Source organism: Aethina tumida, chromosome 2 (genome assembly GCF_024364675.1).
Source record: "Aethina tumida isolate Nest 87 chromosome 2, icAetTumi1.1, whole genome shotgun sequence".
Classification (NCBI taxonomy): Eukaryota; Metazoa; Arthropoda; class Insecta; order Coleoptera; family Nitidulidae; genus Aethina; species Aethina tumida.
Window position 1 is genome coordinate 33,896,189 of NC_065436.1, and position 22,612 is coordinate 33,918,800.

The 22,612-nt window shown below is 29.2% G+C and overlaps 1 protein-coding gene across 1 annotated transcript; it reads right to left on the minus strand.

Moving 5' to 3' along the window:
- Positions 1-1,909: 1,909 nt before the first annotated feature.
- Positions 1,910-3,946, minus strand: LOC109603034 (cytochrome P450 4d2-like). Its single transcript, XM_020019488.2, has 5 exons — positions 3,680-3,946; positions 3,241-3,624; positions 2,809-3,182; positions 2,337-2,754; positions 1,910-2,279 (listed from the first exon to the last, which is right to left on the minus strand). The coding sequence occupies exons 1-5, from the start codon at positions 3,831-3,833 to the stop codon at positions 2,119-2,121; spliced, it is 1,491 nt and encodes a 496-aa protein (XP_019875047.2). The 5' UTR covers positions 3,834-3,946; the 3' UTR covers positions 1,910-2,118.
- Between the last annotated feature and the right edge of the window lie 18,666 nt (positions 3,947-22,612).

The window sequence follows — 22,612 nt, forward strand, 5'->3', positions numbered from 1 at the left end:
TTGTTCTGCTTATAATTCATACTTTCCAGCCATCAAAGCAACAAAAGTGCTTATAATCGCTGTTACAATTAGCAGCGATTGGATGGGAGGCCATTGTGCTACACAAGAGGCTAGAAATTAACTTTCGACTTCGAGATCTCATTATTCTGGCGTCGCAACTTCGGACATTCTTTAATAACCAAGCGCCATTACGTTATAAGCCGCACAATTGCCACTCCATTTGTAGGGCCCTCGTTATTGCCTGGTGTTGGTTCTAAGTAAATATCGATGGGGCCCGATTTTAATTGTTTAAGTTTTGCTTTTGTTTATCGGTGTCAAGAAGACGCGCCACTGCCAGACGTCATTCACTAACGGGGATCGGAGGCTTTTGAGATGTGCGTAATAATGGGGGCATTGAAAGTGGGAAAACTTGGGGGTTGGAATGCTTTGTTTTAATTAACATCAGAAAGATTCGGAGTCTGATTCCATTCTCGAGTCTAACAATCAGTAATTGTTTAAATGTCCCCCAACTGTGACAGTTTTGGGTAGGTTGAAAAATGTTTACACTCTCGAAGAATACTTGTACGACACCTCTGTAAATTATAATTTAGTTTGTTAAAATCTAAGCATTCCAACAGAAGTGTTTCCAACGTCTAAAGGAATATTAATTAGAACAAAATATCTGTCAGCACTAAATTAATGAATATGAAATAAGGTGGTGGAAATAGGACTAGTTATATAATATGCAAGATTAGGCACAAAGGGGTTGCCAAGAGAAATGATACCAAACGGATGGGGTGCATAATCCTTAATAATTAGAAATGGGAATAACGATTTAATATTAAAGATCTTAATTTAAGATTTCATTAAATATTAATATTTTTACGACCCCCTCTGGTGCACAATTCACGATTTACACCATCTTGCCCCTTTAATTGCTTTTTATATTCTTAATAGTATTTTTGATCGATCTTCTTGGAAAGCTAATACATTTAGTAACATGAATAATAGTGGCTGACGGAAGGTCTATACAGGATTAGTGCAGTATGTCTTGCCAAGACGGAAGCGAAATATATACCCATGCAATTTCTCAAAGTTAATTAATTAAAGGGGTTAGAGTTATGTGCGGCGTATACTCTTCAGCCCTAGTTGTAGTCCATGACAACCGTCATCATATTTCACATGTAAACACTGCCTAATCATTTTAAGTACAAAACTGGGAAATTTTTATTTTCAAAAATGTAATTTTTGTGACCCAGTTCTGAATTAATTAGCGTGTCGAAATGGTATTGTATAATTTCTATATCTCGCACAACTTGGCGCACTTCAAAGGTAAGTTTAATCGGATTTAAGAAACGGCGCCGCAACCTCGGGTATTGTGCACACGTAACTCCATAGTTAATGAAGTTCATAAAGTTGGGGGACCGATGTGTCTCAAGGATGCAACCTGGCAACCGCCTACAGGTTAGCGGGCGCAAATTAAAATGCAAACGATGTCGTTTTACTGGGTCAATTATTTTCTCGTAAATCGGTCGTTTGGTTAAAACCTGTGACCTAAATCTGGAGACTAGTTCTTTTATTTATCCGTAAGGGGACAAAGAAAAGTATCGTATATCACCATTATTTAGCTTCATATTTAATAATGGAATTACAAACAGAATTAAACACAGTATATCTTTTAGGACTCATTACCATTGCAGCATCCGTACAGTAGCTTATACTACATGTTTTTCCACTCCGACATTAACTTTCAGTGGTGGACAAATGCAATTAAATGGCGAATTAAATTCCTAATGCTAAACTGAGCCAACTGCATTATTTTGTTTGCCTATTTTAAACTTACTACGAGTAAACTTTCAAATATATTATGGAAATTTAAATCAGATAAAAGTTTTAAATGCATTGCTAATAATGTTTATTTTTACCGTATTTTAATTAGAAATAAATATACATGAATAAAATATATATTGTAAGGTTTACACTAAATATTTATTAATTATTTAAATCAAAAGTAAGTAAATATCATTAATTATGAACTAGTTTCGACCAAACAAGTTTCAACTTCATGTAATGTTTGTATATTCTGTGTCAGTTTTTTAATTAACTTCTACTAAATAAATATATAATTAAAATACTAATTTAATATTCTCTTCTTTTCAGTCTTAATAATATTCCGTTTTCAGATTTTAAAATACCAGTAAATGCGTGTTTTAACTGATGTCCTGGAACTGGTGAGAGCTCAAAGTTTTGCAAGATCTTTAAAATAGTTGTCTTCATTTCAAAAATGGCATATCTCTGACCTAAAATAATAAAAAAAATAAAACTATTTTAATTTATACTTCATCCTTGCAACTTGCCAATACAATTTCTTGGTCCAGCACTAAATGGAACAAATGCGAATTTGTGTCTTTTTGCACAATTATCTGGTGAGAATCGCTCCGGATCAAACTTGTAAGGATCCGGATAAAGATTTTTGTCCATGTGCATGGCGTATAAAAATGGAGTCAAAATTGTTCCAGTTGGGTATGTGATATTGCCTATTTCGAATGGTTCAGTTAAACACCTTTCAACCATAATAATGGGAGAATGGACCCTTAACGATTCCTTGATAACCATTTCCATGTATTTTAAATCATGCAGTTGACTTGTGGTCATTTCCACATCATCTAAACCGATTACTGATACAATTTCTTCGTACAATTTTTGTTGAATGTCTGGGTGTCTGGCTATTTCATAGAGTGTAAAAGAAATTGACGAAGCTGTAGTGTCGTGTCCCTAAATATATTTTTTAAATTTATATTTTACGAAAATATTAAAACTAATCCTTACAGCAAACATAAAGGTATCAATCTCAGATCTTATTTGCTCTGGTGTTAAATTGTTAGCAGGGTTAACTAAAGTATCAATCAATGCAACTTTGGATTTTATCCCAATTTCATCTTCTGGCAAATTTATTTTACCACCTTCTTCTTCTAACTTCTTCAGTCTGTTCTGAATAACAGTTCTGGAAAGATTTTGTGTTACCTCGATGGCTTTTCTGTATACATCTCTAGAGCTGGCGAATGTGGTGAATAGAAATTCGTTCATCTTCCAAACAGAAAAAACTCTTTCACTTAAAAGTTTTAACATTTTTGAATTCCATTTTACGTATTCATTTTCTGATGACTCGTCCAACGCATTTAATTTGAAACCCATAGAAGTTTCTGTAAACAATCATTTTCATTTCGTAAAACCACATGAATCATAATATGATTAATTTACCACAAATAACATCCAATGTGTGTAGTGTTACCAGTTTATAAATATCAACAGAAGGTTTACCAGCGACCTCATCCAATTTCTTAACTAAGTTCGTACTAGATTGATTAAAAGTAGTCATAAAATTCTCCAGTATTTTAAAGTGAAATGAAGGTGTTAACATCCTGCGTGTTTTCTTCCACACAGATCCACCTTGCACCAATACACCTTCACCTAACCAAACCTTGAGCAAATCGAAAGTGGAACTTTTAGTTAAATGAATCTGGGAGGACAGAATCTTCTCCACATCATCTGGATTTGTTATTAGCACCCGAAGTTTGGGCCCTGTCCATAGCTTCACGTTCTCCCCGTATGTTTCATGTAATTTAACCATGAAGTCTAAAATTCCTTCAAACGAAAACAACACTGTGCTTCTATATTTAATTGTTTGTTTTTTACTCACCCTTCAGACTTCCTGGCATAACATTTCCCAAAAAGGGAATCGGTTTTGGCCCAGGTATATCTTTCAATGCCCTAAACTTGTACTGTAAATAATACCAGTAAGCAAGTGACAATGCAACAAGTGCCACCGAAACATAGAACACAAACAAAAACATCTCGAATGTAATGGATCGTCGAATATTTTGAATAGATCAAGGATATATACGTTATTTATATATTAAGCGACAGTGATTATTTCTATGATGATAAGAGATATCAGGTTTCGGGCGTCCAGCCTTCACTTGCTGTGTAATACAATGTACGTATATAACTTATCATGCACTTATTTTTGTTAGATTTTTTCTTAGGTGGATATTAGTGTTATCAAAAATAAAAATTCCTATTAATAAAATACATAATTCGCGATAAAATACTCTACAAACTACTATCTATTTAAACAATTTATTATTACTGTAATTTAGTGTAGAATGAGTCAGTTATAAACATGCTGAATGAAATGATTAAATGAATTTATTTTGCGCTTTCATAGTGCAATTGCTTTTTGGGTGATTAAGATAATTTTATAATTGTCATTTGTTTTAACAATTAAAATATTAACAAAAATAACATTTTGTATTTTATTAAATATGCATAGTATAAAATAATAAAAAGACGGTTACAAAAATATTTTGTTGCAGAGAATGCGTTAGTATAGTAAGTAGGTATATAAGTTATTTTATAAGAAGAGAAAAATCATTTTTTCAAGACGTTAGCGCACATTAAACGAGACCAATTTAAAACTATCGTACGCAAATGCGGCGGCAACCAACACAAATACCTGTGGATGTGGCGGCTTGACAACACAGGTCTGGGGACGCACAGTTGGAAGATGCTCATCTCAAACTTCACGTCAATTTTCCAACTAATTAATTCGCATCCAAAACAAAACAACCCCTTTTCTTTGTCGGTAGTTACCTAAGTTCAAATGTGATTATTGATGCAGTAAGTCAGGGGTGACAAATAATTAAATTGCTTGTTCTGGCACGTTCATCATTCTGTCATTTAGTTTCACTCGCCATAATTTGAATGGTAACAATTGTATCCTTTTTACGTAATATTACATATTTTGAAGCTGTTTTTCATAAAGTTAAATTCTCATATCGTTTTTTTAAAAGCTTATGTTATTACTTAATGGTTGCGAATTAATTCCTCCACTGTAGTTCGTCCAGGTGTGTTAGCGCGTGGCCGAATCCGCCGGGTCGATATTCAGGTGCTCGAAACCGGCGAAACTGGCTGCACCCGCCACTAAACAGACGCCACTCGTCTGCCCCACTCGTCTGTAAACGTTTCTCATCCCAACAACATACACTTATTTATTTCTCTGTCCCAAATTCCGAAGCTGAAACCAATTGACATCTATCCTTCCTTGCGCGTCATGTATTATTAAAATTTGTATAAAGTTGAAAAAAACTGCCGGTACAAAGGAGCAAAAGGGAAACGTGTAAATAAATAACTACATCTGAGCCGTTTTTCAGTTCGACGTATTCCGAAAAGCCATTAGCTCTCATTTATCTGGCAGATATTGCGTGGAGCCCGGACAGGTGAGTAATCCCCTCGCAGTCCGGCTCGTATGCTGGAAGACGCATATATAATTCATGGAGGCGAGAGCCGTATAATTCCGCAGACCCGCTGACCCTACGTTCATATTACATGAGAGTGCTGCGCCGCCGTTTCTTGCCTTTTCCAGGCGCCATCCAGCTTTTACTGTTCCGTCATTAAAGGCGACAATAACACCGTGTTGCTGATAACGCAGCTAACAACTTCTTCTTTGAAGTAGAAATTCATCAAATTGCTGGTGAATAATATTTCAACTGTAGTTGGGTCAACAATTTAGAACCAATAACTGCCCGAACCGGATCCGATTCCTAATTATACATTTAATAATTGCATTGTTTAATAAACATAATGCTTATACTAATAATATCAATCGTGTGACTGAATACATGAATGGTAAAAGATAATATCCACCAACTCTGCTAAGTAAACAATAACCATGTTCCATCGATTGTTTTCCATTACCGTTGCAAATTATACCAAACCAAAAACGTAATTAGTTTGGGTGTTTATTGAAAATATGATATTTCCTCCAATTAACGGCATATTTCGACCTCTCTATAGAAAAATAATTACGGCAACTTGTGGCGTTAATGAAATAGAAAGAAATCGAGGGTCTTGGTGGAACGTGAAACATGTGAAAAGGTTTTCGAGGATCGATTGTGGACACAAGAACCGGGAAACATGATGGCGTGTACACACAATTAATCAACAAAGGATGCTGCTTTCTGGGGGCCAACCGAAAGTTGTTAGTGGCCGCCATATAATGTACTCGAGTTTCTCAACTATTTTCCCATTATTGCGGCCGATTCGACAAAGAAACTTACTCCGACAATATCGTCATAAGATAAAAAACGCGCTTTATTTTCTCTTGGTCCGTACTTGACTTCACAACATCATACAAATATTATATTTATTAATATAGAAAATAAACGAGTCAAGGAGAATTTTTTTTGCCAATTTATTTAATTGTTCCAAAATAACACGAACCAATAAAAAGTGGTCCGGTAACGACACCTCTGGGAGTTCATTTTCATTTATCCGCAGATGAATTCGTCTCAGTCTTTCCCATGTCCAATTCTTCAAATAAAACGTTCGAGTTCGGACGGGCAAAAAGTCGAAGCAGCGGAACACGCTGTCTCGCAATGTTCTTCTTTTCTTTCATTAACGGAGTGACAAATAGGTCTAAAGACTTCTCTTTCGTCTCAGATGGCACTAATTAAGTCCGGAATTTTTAATCTGCCTAACATATCTTTTACATCAGCTCCGAGTATTTGGGTCATTATATTTGTTTGCGAGCTTTTCAGCTTCAATTGTTCAATGTTCCAGACAAAGTTTTTTGTCGGGTTTCCACTGTAGCTCGAATGTTATGTTATAATTATTTTCTGTGTTTGTTCTGGTTATTATTCAATTAGCTTCTGATAATATTTTGGGTAGCCCTACTGAAATGCTGTTAATAATATATAAAACTCATTTCTACTAATAATAAGGCAACAATGTTGTCAGTAGAATAGAATTATCTGCTTTGTTATTAATACGTTCACCTAAAAACTCACATTACCCGCTCATTGTTGGCGTTCTTCATCGAGAACACCCCCCGACATCAACAGAGTTGCATTAATACAGAAAACTAATTAAACTCGAGCGTCGCGGGGTAAAAAACACGACCCGTTAATAGTTGATGAACAAAACAGTCGTTGTACAAGGGGTTGACGGAATTTGTTCTCGACCGCAGCACATATTTATTAATGAGCGTTGTAGAAAAGATGGGAACGACCCTCGCAAAACGGAGAACTAGTTAATTACGACGGCATTGTGTGTACGTGGTCGAGTTCTTGACTTAATTAAATATTTTTATTGTTGTTTGTTTGCTGTGCCACTTCCAGCCAACGAAACGGACACTTTAGCTCAAGACGCTGGATTTATTCAGGTCTGAAGATGCAAATATCAATTAGATTGCTGAAATGCGGACCTGAAGGCGACAATTAATAATTTGCCGGAATCAAAAACACGTTCGAATCAATTCACGTTCAGAGTTACTAATAAGCAATGTCGAAGGACGTATAACTGTACCGGCTTTTGATTTAGGCGAACGAATCGATTTCGTGTCTGCAGTTGAAGCTTGCATTTTACCAATGTAAATTGCATTTCCGACTTTTTGTTGCGCGTTCAGTTTCGCATCTCCATATCAGCGAAATTGGATTGGAATTAATTGTAGAGTTGATATTCAAAATACAGTTTTTCATTTATCAAAACGCTGAAAAACTGTCGTCCGAAAACAAATCGATGCGAAAGTAATTAAACCGTCCGGCATGTAAGTTCCCCCCAATTAACCCACTAATGTACGCTTACAACAGGTATAAATCAAAAATAACACGCGCAAGCCAATAAATAATTAATTAAAAAATTGTTAACCACCCTCCCACATTCGGAAATTTTAATAATGTAGAAGAGGTGGTGCAGGTAATAAACAATAAGATAAATTTGATGCGTGCCACCCAAGCAGAGGTGGACCAAGATGGCGATAAAACTGTTGGGTGTACGATTGTGGATTGTGTTAATAATTACTGTTTTATTTATAGAGTGGTCCGTTTTGGGGTTTAAATTAACGCATTTACATATTTTACCTACGTTTTAATGAGGCGTTCGTATCGTTCGGGTATTATGTATTTTAAATCAAGCATCTTGTTTGTGTGTCATATAATCAAATGTGTTTTACAAATTTAAAACAATATTAAAAATATGTATTATCTGTTTATTATGTGTATTAAACACGACGCAAATGCATAGACTCTCTTGATAACCTAAAACATCATCATTTGAAAGTTAATTAATGATATATAGACAAATTTTATTACCTCTATCGTAACCTTACAATTAAGATTAATTAATCCAATGAAACTTATTCCTTGAAAATGTTCGGACCAATGTAAAAGCATTACCAAAGTCCGTCGATTTGAATTATCCCAATATATCCAAGGACTGGTTTTGACCAACTCATGAAAATCATTAAACTAAATTATTTAAGGATTGTAACAAACTGTGCTTTATGTTTAAACACGTTACCTTTTCATGAATATCTTCTGCAATTGTCACAAAACAACTTACGAAATATAATGAGGTGGTACAAACTAATAAGATATGCCTAACATAATTTATAATTGTCGTTGCCTAAAATGGACATTTATATTAATTTGCCTGATTTGAGTACGTTAGCTTGCCTTATATAAATACGTAATTATCAATAAATAACTACTTATTCCTAAACAAAAAACAATTAAAATAAAATTCTCCACAATAGATTTAAGTTGTTTGAAACACCTAAAAATCTGTGTCAGGTTACAATTCTATGAGACAACACCACCTACATTTTAATATGATTATACTGCCTTAAACATTTTATCAAATTATTTTTAATACAAATCTGATAATTATTGTTTTTATAACAATTAACTGATTTCTCGATGATATCACATTTATAAAAGTTCTGTAACTCATTCAATTGATTAATTGGCAGCAGCCCAACAGAAAAGAATAGACGACAAAGTATCGGTCCTAAGTAAAACATTAATAGACCAAATGGTATATAAATGAAAATTTCAAAAACGTCGGGAAATATGGTACTAAAAAACCAATATTTTTTATCATCATCAAAGTAAGTCCAGAATGAAATTAATGATAATACTGCAAAAGTTTCATTTAAAATAATTAACCATATGTAAAGTTTAACATTTATTTTGTTTGGGAGCAAACGTGATTCAATAAAATTCCTTTCTGTTTCAGATACTAATAACAGAATGTTCTCTTTTTTCGTAAGGGTGAAAGTATATCCAGCCAAGCTCTAAAATGTTATTAAACATTTTTCTGGTTTCAGTTAATTGTTAAACTACTTACGAAACCTAATATTATTACGGAATAAAAATATAATCTATAAATGCAGTTCATAATTATTTCTATAAGTAAAATTGTCGAAAATATTACAAAACACCAGAAGTTTAATATATTCTGCTCCAATATACACCTTACAAGTTCATGATATAGTTTGTCTTAAAAATAAATTGGAAAGAAAATTTAATCGTACCATCATTGCATTAACTTACCATTTTTTATATTATTCGTTTGAAAATATAAATCATACAATATTTTATACCAATTAATAAAATGTGGCGTTATTTGTTGAAGTGGAATTAATTTTGATATTTTTAGAACGAACCAATTTCTAAAAATATCCATAGCAACAAATTAATCAGTCTGAAGCTTTAAACAAACAAAACAGTACTTGTCCTTCTAAAACAGCAATCGACTAAAGAAAAAACTACTTTTTTTTTCATTTTTTATGTCGTAAGATAGTAAATAAAATACCATCCATTAAAACAATAATTAAATAATTTTTTTAATTATAATGAAATGAAAATTTTGGTGGGGACTCAATTATGGTGTAAGGGGTATTTTTTAACAGCATGAACCGACTTGATGGTGATAAAAACTGAAAACCTTAATGTTGAGTGTTACATTTTAGATATTCTAGAAGAACATATCAGTGCCATATGTTCAAATTTGTTACTAATGCATGATAATACATGACCACATACAGCTCATGTCTGAAATTATTTTGCTGAAGTTGGGATTAGTGCTATGGCCTGACCAGCGCGCAGTCCAGATCTTAACCCAATAGAACATATCTGGAACATCTTGATCACCATCATTGGAATTTATTTAGTACAATCAGCATAAATTAATCTAAAAATCAATCCTCGCAAATATTCAGTCCAATGCAAAAATAGAAACGGAAATTTTATTTACTAAATTCCATCATACTAAGATCATATCCAAGAATCAAGTTTTATTAATTCATGAAATTCCAATAGTTGAAACACAGAATCATTTAAAAAATAAAAATTTATGAATTGAAAGAAAAGATTCTTGTTTAGCAGTTAGAAGAAATACATAAACGTAAATATTATTAAATTAATAGACTAAGTATTATTCTGCTTTCCAATATTTTCGTGAATTTTCCGTTAATTTGTCAGTAATATAAACCTGATACAGTTCATCGGAAATTTGATTATCATTGGGTAATTCAACAATATTAAATTTTAACTCATACAACAAACTATAGATTTACTACACTAAAAATGTTAATATGAAGCCTATTCAAATTAAATAAAAATATTCCCAGAATAATAATATAAATATCAAACCATATTCCAGTAGTGATGTCATAAAAATAATTTAATTATACAACACTGAAATAATTGTAGTGCTCCGAGTCTATTGTTCAATATTTTGTCCAATAAAAAGTATCTAAATGACATTCTTTTATTGGAAATTACATAAAGTAATATGAAAATTGTCACTTGATAAATTTAATAGTATTAATTTAATTTTTATTGAATTTATTTGTGTAAAAAAACGAGTTAAATAGAATAAAGTATTGGTGATTAAGATTTTAAATGTTTTATTTATTACAATTTATAAGACATTTCAGTATGATATTAATTATTAAACAATTATTAGCTTAAAAATAGAAATGTTATTTGCATATAATTTTCTTTTTATAAATTACATAAAGGAATAGAAAGTGAATAAATTTTGTGTTTTATTATTTAATATAATTTGTATTTGTTCAATAGTTAATATCCTGAAATTAATTAATTGGTAAAGGGAATATATGAATAATAAATAATGACCATTGTTTTCAGTTTTACTATTTAGAATGCATTTGAAAAGTACTCTATATTTATCATAATTTATAAAATATGTAAGATATACATACACATATACAAAATACACATTTTAATCAAACAATTTTATTTTAGAACCTAGAGTTTCTGACAAATGATGAAATTAATTAACGTTCTATTAAATGACTTACCAATTGGTAATTAGAAGGTAATTAAATTTAATTATCTTCTAATTATACCTTAGAAAACCAATTATTTTTTTAATAATCAATGGATATCATTAAAAAATGTATTTGATCTTTATTTTTTCTCTCTATGTTTTATCGACTCAAATTTGAAATTTGAAAAATCTAAAACAATGTAAGAAAATAAATTTAAAGAATATTAATATATGTCTAACATAGGGTAGCTTACGTATGTGGTAACTGTATCTAGAGGTGGATTTATTTGATACCCAACGTTCATAATAACGTGTATAGACAAAAAAATTGACAAAGCTAGTAAATATATATTTTGAAATATTTTGTAGTTTATAACCAGAACCAAAAATTTTATAACCGTGTTATCTAACATGTTATCTGATTAATTGTAAAGTAATTTTTGATTTTTACCTGGCACTTAAAGTACTTAAAAATTCATATATTAATTTGTACTTTTCAATGTTCAACAAAGAGTGGCCAAATGTAAGAATTGCTTTGTAATGCGACATTTTTATATAACTACGTGATTAGTTAAAATTATTTTACAAATAAAGTCAGACACCGAGTCGACGCTATGAAATAATTAATTTTAAATGTCAATAAATTGAATAAAAACAATCATTTAGAACAATTTATTATATTTTTTATGCCTTTTACATTATTAATTAACAGGAATTATAGATTATTTGTGAAAAAATATAAATAAAAAATAATTAATTCACACTATTCAAATAAATTTGGTTTTACTAAATTGGAACTTACTGTTTTATATTACCAAATATTTTAAATGTGTTCAAATATAATTATGACTTTCTCATTTTTACAATACCTCTAATCAGAAAAGATAATGAAAATAACGGAACTACAAGTGTGTTCTAAAATGATGCTAATAAATAATTATCATTATTTAAAACAGGGTAGTTTTAAATTATTATTAAAGCGATCAATATTTGTGAAGAAAAGCTAAAATATTAATAATTATAATAATGAAGTAAATTGAAATTTTTATATTTCTCTAATAAATAAAATAAAAACATTTATTAAAAACCAATATTAAATTTATTAACAATTTTACTATTTCTATTAATATTATTGACTTCAATATTATAAGAACAATACCATTACTAATATAATAAATCCAAATTAAAAAATAATTTGATTTAAGAATTACTTTCTAGTTCTCATATAACAAGAGACCAAAGCATAAACTTTTTTGAAAATCTGGAAAAAATACCTTTTAAATGCCTAAATTTATAGTTTATATTCAGTTACCTCCACAAGCAATCCGCGATCAACGTTAATTAATCCAATGAAAGTAATTCCTTCGAAATGTTCACTCCAATGCGAAAGTAACAAAAACATTTTCCGATTTTCCCTGTTCCAATTAATCCAAGGGCTAAGTTTTAGCATTTCGTAAAATGCAGTAAACTAAATATTTATTTTTACATATTATTATTAATTACAAGTATTTATTATTAGTTTTACCTTAAATGATACTTCCTGTCCAATAACAACGTAAGATAATGTTATGTACATACTACCACAAACAATTAATAAAATACATCTTATAAAACTAACCAAACTTCTCCCCTGTAAGTATTGTATAAATTTTAAATTACCCAATAGTTAAATTACTTACTTTGTACAATTCCACTATTAAGTACAAATAAAACACAATTCCAAGGAGAAACATTATCAAAATTGTACGTTCTATTAATAATTTAAACTGGCTATACATTCTAAAATGTTTACTTTTATTCATAAATACGATAATGTAATATTCATTCATACCGTCGAATATTGGAATAGTATTTTGTACACTGTTTTAAATCATTTTCAATTTGGTTACTATTTCCCTTTGATTTTTTAATCAACGTCCTCTCATAATAATATAATATTTCATTTAGTTGAATTGTTATTAATGAACAAATAGACAGAAACACATCTGAAATATAGGAACTAATCGTAATTAATATGTAACTTTGTGTAAGATAACCAAGGGAAGTAAAAGTACGTCCACAAAGAACAGTAAAATATAAATATGGTATATTATCATCGAAGTAAGGCCACCATGTAAATACTATCACTACATGAAGTAACTCAGTCACAATTATTAATGGAGCAAATAATCTGAATTGATTTGAACATTTAATTTGGTATCTTTTATATTCAGATATCCAGAGTCTTAATTTCTGTCGTTTGGTAAAACAAAATAAATAAGAAAAGGCGGCCTAAAAAATATTAATTGAGAACAGTTAAAATATTAGAGATTAACTTACGTATATGCATACAATTGCGCTAGGCATACATATCTGATAAAAAATATTTCCAATTATCTCGAAAACAAGGACTGACATAAGTATAGTAAAAATAACAAAATTATGCAGTAAAGAACTTAAAGCTACTTCCATAAATTCGATGATCAGGATATCTAAAATGAACAGTGTTAAGAAGATGTTTTTTCATATACTTTTGTTACCTGTCGCTTCCACTTCAGTGTTCAAAATAATTTTATAAAGCGTGTTGTACTTTGTTCTATACGATCGAAAACGCTTTAGAACCTCCATGTTTTAAATTTGTCCAGCACAGCTATTGTCTTAAAAGATTTGATCCATGAACATAAAAATACCTTGATGAAAAAAATAATTAGAAACACTAATGATCAAATTAGTTTGTAATATGTTAATTTAATGCAAATAGACAATTAATTAATATTTATTGATGACTTATCTTATTTTTGTATGTGTTTTTAGTTTTAATAGCATGTTAATCATGTACTAAATTCATAATATATATTTAATTTTAATTAAAGTAATTTATTAAATAAAACACATGAAAAAAGATTTTAAAATGTATATTATTTATTATGTAAACATTAGTTTATTAAATTTTAATTTTATAATCTTAAATACATGTATAAATTAAACTTACCTAATATGAAAGTTAATTTATTAAAAACAGACAGAGAAATGTATTACATTATTATTATTAACAATTTTACTATTTTTATTTATATTATTGACCTAAATATTATAAAACTAATATCACTACTTATAGGAGTAAACAAAACAAAAAAAAAAACAAATTATTTTAAAAATTAATTTCTAGTTCTCATATAACAGGAGAACAAAGCATAAACTTTTTTGAAAATCTAAAATATAAATATGTTAAATGCCTAAATTTATGATATTTTATATTCAGTAACCTCAACAAGCAATCCGCGATCAACGTTAATTAATCCAATGAATGTAATTCCTTCGAAATGTTCACTCCAATGCAAAAGTAACAAAAACATTTTCCGATTTTCGTTGTTCCAATTAATCCAAGGGCTAAGTTTTAGAATTTCGTGAAATGCAGTAAACTAAATATTTATTTTTACACATTATTATTTATTACAATTATTTATTATTAGTTTTACCTTATCTGACACTTCCTGTCCAATAACAACATACGATAATGTTATGTATGTACTACCACAAACAATTAATAAAATGCATCTTATAAAACTAACTAAGCTCCTCTCCTGCAAGCACTCTTTAAATTTTAAATTATCCAACAGTAAAATTACTTACTTTATACAATTCTATTATTGCACATAAATAAAAAATAATTCCAAGAAAAAACATTAACAAAATTGAACGTTCTATTAATAATTTAAACTGAGTATACATTCTAAAAAGTTTAATTTTATTAATAAATAATATAATACAATATTTATTCATACCGTCGAATATTGCCATAGTACTTTGAACATTGTCTTAAATTATTTTTAATATAAATTTGATTACTTTTTTCCTTTGATTTTTTAACCAACGAACTCTCATAATAGCATAATATTTCGTTTAGTTGAATAGTAATTAATGAACAAATAGATACAAAGACATCTGGAATATAAGAACTAATCGTAATTAATATGTAACTTACTGCTAGATAACCAAGGGAAGTCAAAGTACGTCCACAAAGAACAGTAAAATACAAATATGGTATATTATCATCGAAGTAAGGCGACCATGTAAGTACTATAACCACATGAAGTAAGTCAGATATAATTATCAGTGGAACAAATAATCTGAACTGATTTGAACATTTAATTCTGTATCGTTTATATTCAGATATCCAGAGAGTTAATTGCTGTCGTTTGGTATAACAAAATATATAGCAAAAGGCGGTCTAAAAAATGTTAATTGAGCACAGTTAAAATATTATAAATTAACATACATATATGGTCACAATTGCGCTAGGCATACATATCTGATAGAGAATATTTCCGATTATCTCGAAAACAAGGACTGACATAAGTATAATAAAAATAACAAAATTATGCAGTATAGAACTCAAAGTTACTTCCATAAATTCGATGATCAGGGAATCTAAAATGAACAGTGTTAAGAAGATGTTTTTTCATACGCTTTTGTTACCTATAGCTTCCACTTCAGTGTTCAAAATAATTTTATAAAGCGAGTTGTACTTTGTTCTATAGGATCGAAAACGCTTTAGAACCTCCATGTTTTAAATATTATCCGTGTTCAACACAGCTATTGTCTTAATAGATTTGATCCACGAACATAAAAATATCTTAATGATCAAATAATTACAACTACTAATGATCAAATTAGTCTATAATATGTATTAATGACTACTAATTTTTGTAGTTCCATATTTAATTTTAATTAATGAAAATAATTTTCTAGTTAAAAGTCATACAACCCATGAAAAGAAACTTTATTAAAATCTATATTATTTATTATTTCTATTAAACATTTGTTCCTTAAATTTTAATTTTAAAGTCTTAAATACATACTTGTATATATTAAAGTTAAATATTAAATTATTATTATTATTAAAATTTTACTATTTTTATTTATATTATTAACCTTAATCTTATAAAACTAATATCACTGTTAACATGGGCAAAGAAAACTAAAAATCAATTTGTTTTAAAAATTAGTTTCTAGTTCTCATATAACAGGAAAACACGGTATCAACTTTTTTGAAAATATAAAATGAAAACCTTTTTAAATGCCTAAAAATTTTATATTTAGTAACCTCAACAAACAATCCGCGATCAATGTTAATTAATCCAGTGAAAGTAATTCCTTCGAAATGTCACTCCAATACAAAAGTAACAAAAATATTTTCCGATTTTCGCTGTTCTAATTTCGTGAAATGCTGTAAACTAAATATTTAGTTTTACACATCAATATTTATTACAATAATTTATTATTAGTTTTACCTTATCTCACACTTCTTGTCCAATAACAACGTACTACCTCAGACAACTAATAAAATGAATCTTATAAAATTAACTCAACTTCTTCCCTGCAAGTATTGTTTAAATTTTAAATTACTCTACTGTAAAATTATTACTTTACACAACTCTATTATTGAACATAAATAAAAAACAATTCCAAGGAAGAACATTATCAAGATTATACTTTCTATTAATATTTTTAACTGGCTATACTTTCTAAAATATTTAATTTTATTAATAAATATTATAATACAATATTCATGCATACCGTCGAATATTGCCATAGTATTTTGAACACTGTTTTAAACCATTTTCAATATAAATATGGTTACTATATTCCTTTGAATTTTTAATCAACAAACTCTAATAATAATATAATATTTCATTTAGTTGAATTGTAATTAATGAACAGACAGAAACAAACACATCTGGAATATAAGAACTAATGATAATTAATATGTAACTTTGTGTAAGATAACCAAGGGAAGTAAAAGTACGTCCACAAAGAACAGTAAAATATAAATATGGTATATTATCATCGAAGTAAAGCCACCATGTAAGTCTATCACTACATGAAGTAAGTTAGATGTAATTATCAATGGAACAAATAATCTGAATTGATTTGAACATTTAATTCTGTATATTTTATATTCAGATATCCAGAAGGTAAATTCCTGTCGCTTAGAATAGCAACATATATAGCAAAAGGCAATCTAAAAAATTATAATTAGGAACAGTTAAAATATTATAGATTAACATACATACGTAGATAGTGACAACTGCGCTAGATAGGCATATCTGACAAAAAATATTTCCAATTGTCTCGAAAACAATGAGTGACAAAAGTCGATAAATTCGATGATCAAGTTATCTAAAATTAATTATATTAAGATATATTTTGATTTGCTTTCGTTACCTGTCGCATCTACTTCATTATTCACAATAATTTTATAGAGTGAATTGTATTTTGTCCTAAAGGATCGAAAACGTTTTAGAACCTCCATGTCTCACAAAGCTATTGCCTTAATAGACTTGATCTCTGAGTATAAAAATACCTTAATGAACAAATAATTATAATTACTAATGATCAAATTAATTTGTAAAATGTTAATTTAATGCAAATAGGTTATTATTGAATTAACATTTATTAATCACTATTTACATTTTTTATTAAAATAATTTATTAAATTTTAAAGTATTGAAACACATGAAAAAGTGAGACAAAATTATCTTAAAATATATATTATTTATAATTTTTATTAGAAACTAGTTCGGTTAAATTTAATTTTAAAATCTTAAATATATACTTGTATATAAGAACATTATGAACATAGAGTAAAAGCTGAGTTAGTGAGGGTCTAATATGATTTTTTTGAAAGTCGCATAAAGCATGAAGTTAATGCGTAAACCTTTTTTGCGATCTAAAATATAACTAGTGTAGTAATTTTTTTACATTACTTCATATCTTAACAATACTTCTAAGGTCAATCTGCAATCAATCATAATTAATCCAATGAAGTTGATGCCTTCATAATGTTCTGTCCAGTGCAAAAACAACAACAATGTTTTCTGATTGGTAGTACTCCAATAAATCCAAGGGCTTAATTTTAACAACTCGTGAAATTCTACGAACTGAATTTATATAGTAAGTTTTGTTCACCCATAATTATTAATTACCTTGTCACAAATGCGTTGCCCTAACCATATGTAAGTCAAACAATAACTTCCAAGCATACAAAATATTATAAAGGCTTTACTAAAGTTTAATATACTATCAGCCTAAGAAAATAATAATTATTTTAAATACGAAATTTATGACAACATATAATAATATAGTACCTGGTAAATATTCTTTAGAGAAAGAAAATAGGTAATATTTCCCAGAATAAAAGATGGTAAAATTGTGTCTTCAATAATTTTTTTGGCTTGTTTAAAACTTCTGAAATATGTCTGAATTAAGATTTGAATCCTCTCATTTTAACCATACCTTTTTGTACAAGAGTATTTGAATATACATCTTTTCAACTGAACACTAACATGTTTATTATTACAAATATTCTTGTACTGATTAATCAGTTCATTGAGATGGTTAATCACCACTAAACTAATTGATATAAATACGCCAATAATTGTCATCCATATATGACATAATAATAATCCAGCAGGTACATTTATTATATTAATTAATAGATTGCTGTTCTCATCATCGAATAAAGTCCAGTGTGTAAGTACCATAAAAAACAGTAAGATATCCGTAATTATCAATGACCAAATACCAAATTTAACTTCTTTGTGAGAAAACTTTATTGTACCTAATTTGATTTTTGAAAACCAAAAGAAAGCGATCAACCTTTTTTTAATAATATAGATATAACAAATGAACGACTAAAATTTAATACTAAGTTATTAGTGCTTATTACTTTTTAAAACACTTACCAATATAACTATGAAAGACCACGATGAATAAACTTGATTAATAAAATTCATAATAATTTTAATGATAAAAAATGCTAATATAGGTTTTGGAAAATCGTACATTTTACTTGCCAGTAATAGTTGTGTAAATTTTATTACTGAGTTACCTAAAAATGTTCAATATAGAAATGTTACTAATTAATTTTGAATCATACACAAAATTACCATTTTCTGAAGGTGTTTTATTTAAACTCCATTTGTAGAACATTTTGTATTTTTTAATGAAGACGTTTAATGCAAGAAAATTAATAAATTTATCTACGAACATAAATTCTTTTGACATTATAGATTTGAAAACACAGGCAATAAATGGAACATTAAATATTATACTCATCGTCAACAAATGTAATTAGGGTTGAAAAGGTAGGGAAACACTAATATATTTTTAATTAACAATATTTACTTATCAAAAGTAGTCTAAATTGAACATTATGACTTTTGAGTAAAAAACTTCATTTTTAACTATTGCTAAAAAATATGAATAGACTAATAACATATTATTTTGATCAATTATGTTTTGAATCATTTTCAAAAAGTTTATTATTTATTATATGAATATTTTTTAATCCAAAATTTTTTTTGTAACAGAACATAGAACCTTAGAACATAAAACGTAGAACGTAAAACGTAGAACGTAGAACACAGAACACAGAATATAGAACATAGAATGACTTCGTTGAATAAACACGATTTATAAAATTGATATGTATTTTAACATTGATTAATAATGTTTTGAAAAATCATAAATTTTTATAAAAGTAGATATAAGAGAAGAGTTGAAGATTCAATTGCGTATAATAAATATATAATAAATAATTCACGGATGATCGCAATAACATCGTTCAAAGGCTGTTCCATAAACCTCGAAAAAGTGTCTCAGTTTCCCCTTATTTTACATAAAATTGCCCATACAAGACAGATCAGGCCGCTGAAAGTCGCATTGAATGAAATTAGTACCGGGGAAACCGGAGCGACAGTTAAAACGCCAGAAACTCGAACATTATCTTTAATGGGCTATATTCAATTTTGGGCGGCATTATTTCGGAATGTTTGACGATGGTCCGCTCATCTAATCTGATGCAGCGTCGTTAATGCGTAAAGAACGGCCTCGAAAGTAATTGGAATTATGTTACGGGGGAGGGAGAAGGCTTATCGGTATCCGGGTTCCTTTCACATGTTTCGCCTTGTTTTCTTCCATGTTTTTGATGTGACGCTATTATACTTCTGTCATAATACTGTTTGTATTTATGCCAGATCGGGAGACGTTTTCAATGAGAATTTTTAGCATCACCCTTTTGTACAGATTACAATGTGTGGTGAACGATGGAGATCGATAGCGTAACGTAAATTCATTTAGGAACAGAACGAGGAATTGAACATTTGGGAGCGATATTTTCCCCTTGGCATTAAATCACCACAAAGTGTCGTCTAATTTTTCAATAACCTCTCCGTGCATTTTTCATTTCTTTAAATTGATATTGGACATATGGCACGTAACTGAGCTCGTATTTTTCCTACCGAGAGGATTCCAATTCATTTCGTGCCGCGGTATTATCTGTATTGATGTATCGTCGAAAATTAATTCGAACAAGTGGAATTTTGCATTGGGGGGCAAAAACTGATCACGATAAAGTTTGGATTATCTCGTAAATGCGGCCACTATGTTGTCTGTCCGTGGACGCATTAATCTGGCTAATCATCTATCTACATGCAAATTATTTCTGTTTAAAATATGAATAACGCCATTATACTGCGGTCCGCAGGAGTGTCATAGTAAATGGCTTGAATAATTGAAGATTTTTTCGGATATTCGCATATTGTGCACGTCAAATATCTGTTTACGCTTAAACTTTTAGTTGTTAATTGTGCCGGTACCCAGTTTACAAGCTGGATTTATTTAGTTTTTAGTTTTATTTTGTTTCCCCTAACCTAAATACCGTAAAAACACAAAAATGAAATATTCGCAGAGCTTAAACAAACATGGTGCAGCCGTTTTATTGTGTATAACTTAAATTCTGTTTGTACATTCACAACCCTGAAACGGCGGAATTTCGTACGTACGGAACAATAAATGGATAAGAGTAAAGTACACATTGCAGTTTCATTGTGCAAATTGATCGAGTGTGTGCACAACACTTCGCAAGATTGCGTTAAATTAAATGCAGCTCATAATTTTCACCCAGTTTTAAACGTTTTCTACGAACGTATGTGTATGTGTATTTAAAAAACATATTTAGAGCGTCTGGTGGCGGATTTCATCAAAGATCGTTCGGAGGGCTCCCTGGAAAGTTGGAAAGTTTCATTAGCAAGGGTCCCAGGTGGCCGCGCGACCGATACCCGTCGATGACACCGTCTAGTTAAAAGTTGGCAGATCGTCGCTCTTCCAAATTGACGTTTATTCGACGTAAACACGACGACCCTTCGACGACGAATTTTTCTATTAAATCGCCGACAAATCACCACCCGTATTTTTTCACCGTTTTGTCTTTTTTACTGCGGTTAACGGTCATTTTGGTTCTGGGGTTCGAGATGTCAATATGATGGAATTGGCTTCTTTATATAACTGTTATTGATTTCAGCATTCGGTTTTATAACTACTATAACTACTTAAATATAGGGAAAGGCTAAATTTAAAATTTTATTATATTATCTTTCATGAATTAATTAATGTATTTTGTGTGTTTTGATTTTGATACAGAATTAATGCATTATAATATTTTAAACTAACATACTAACACAGTCTTTAACAGAAGAATGTCAATGATGATTGATTGATTGATGATCAATCAGCCATAATTTAATTTTGTCAATTAAATATTGGGTCAAAAAAGTAATTTATGAGGATTGTTTAAAGCCTAAATTGGAAAAACATATAATTTATTACAAATTTTATTTTATATTTATTAACATTTTGATATTTAATTCTCGATATAAATGTTTTGTCATCTATTCAATGTCACCACCATCGGATTTAATCAAGCTTATTTTTTGGTTTAATCGGATTTTATGAATTTTTTTAGCTGTTTATTTTGGCGATTTTAATTTTATACATGTTCTCATTCAATTATTTTGCGATTAGTGTAAATAGAAAAAATAATTTCTCAAATAGAAATGGCCCTTAGAATTAAAGATATACAGATGTCCTCTGTAACCTAAAATTTCGACTAAAAAATTATGGAAGTTAAGGTGATTGAAAAAATAAAACTTTTCTAAATATATGACATTTTTGTAATCATTACCAGTTTCTGCTATGTCTCAAACCTATGGATTCATGACTGGTAATAACTAAGAATCTATATTTTTATTCCTTCGCTTAAAGTACTTACATTGCATATGTAGCACGTTACTTTATTTACCGATATCATCTCAGAAATATTAATGAAAACTAACATTTGTCATATTTCAAAAAAATGTAAATACTTTTTTATTTTTAATATTTTCATTAGTTTTTTTAAGGCATTTTTTAGATAATATAAGATAATTACCACAAAAATATATCTCCTTAAAATTTCAACGTAATGTGAGCAACATTTACATTTAAAATAGAAACCAAAGTCGAATTTGCTTTTCGAAAATATGCAATATTAAATTGTCTTCAGTTAGGATATAATAATATTTCCGGTATATTTCGAGTTAATATGTGTAACTGTTTTAGTTAAAAATAGAAACAACTATAAATAAATTTACCTTTAAAATGTCGGAAATAAATTTACTTAAAATATATAATTTGT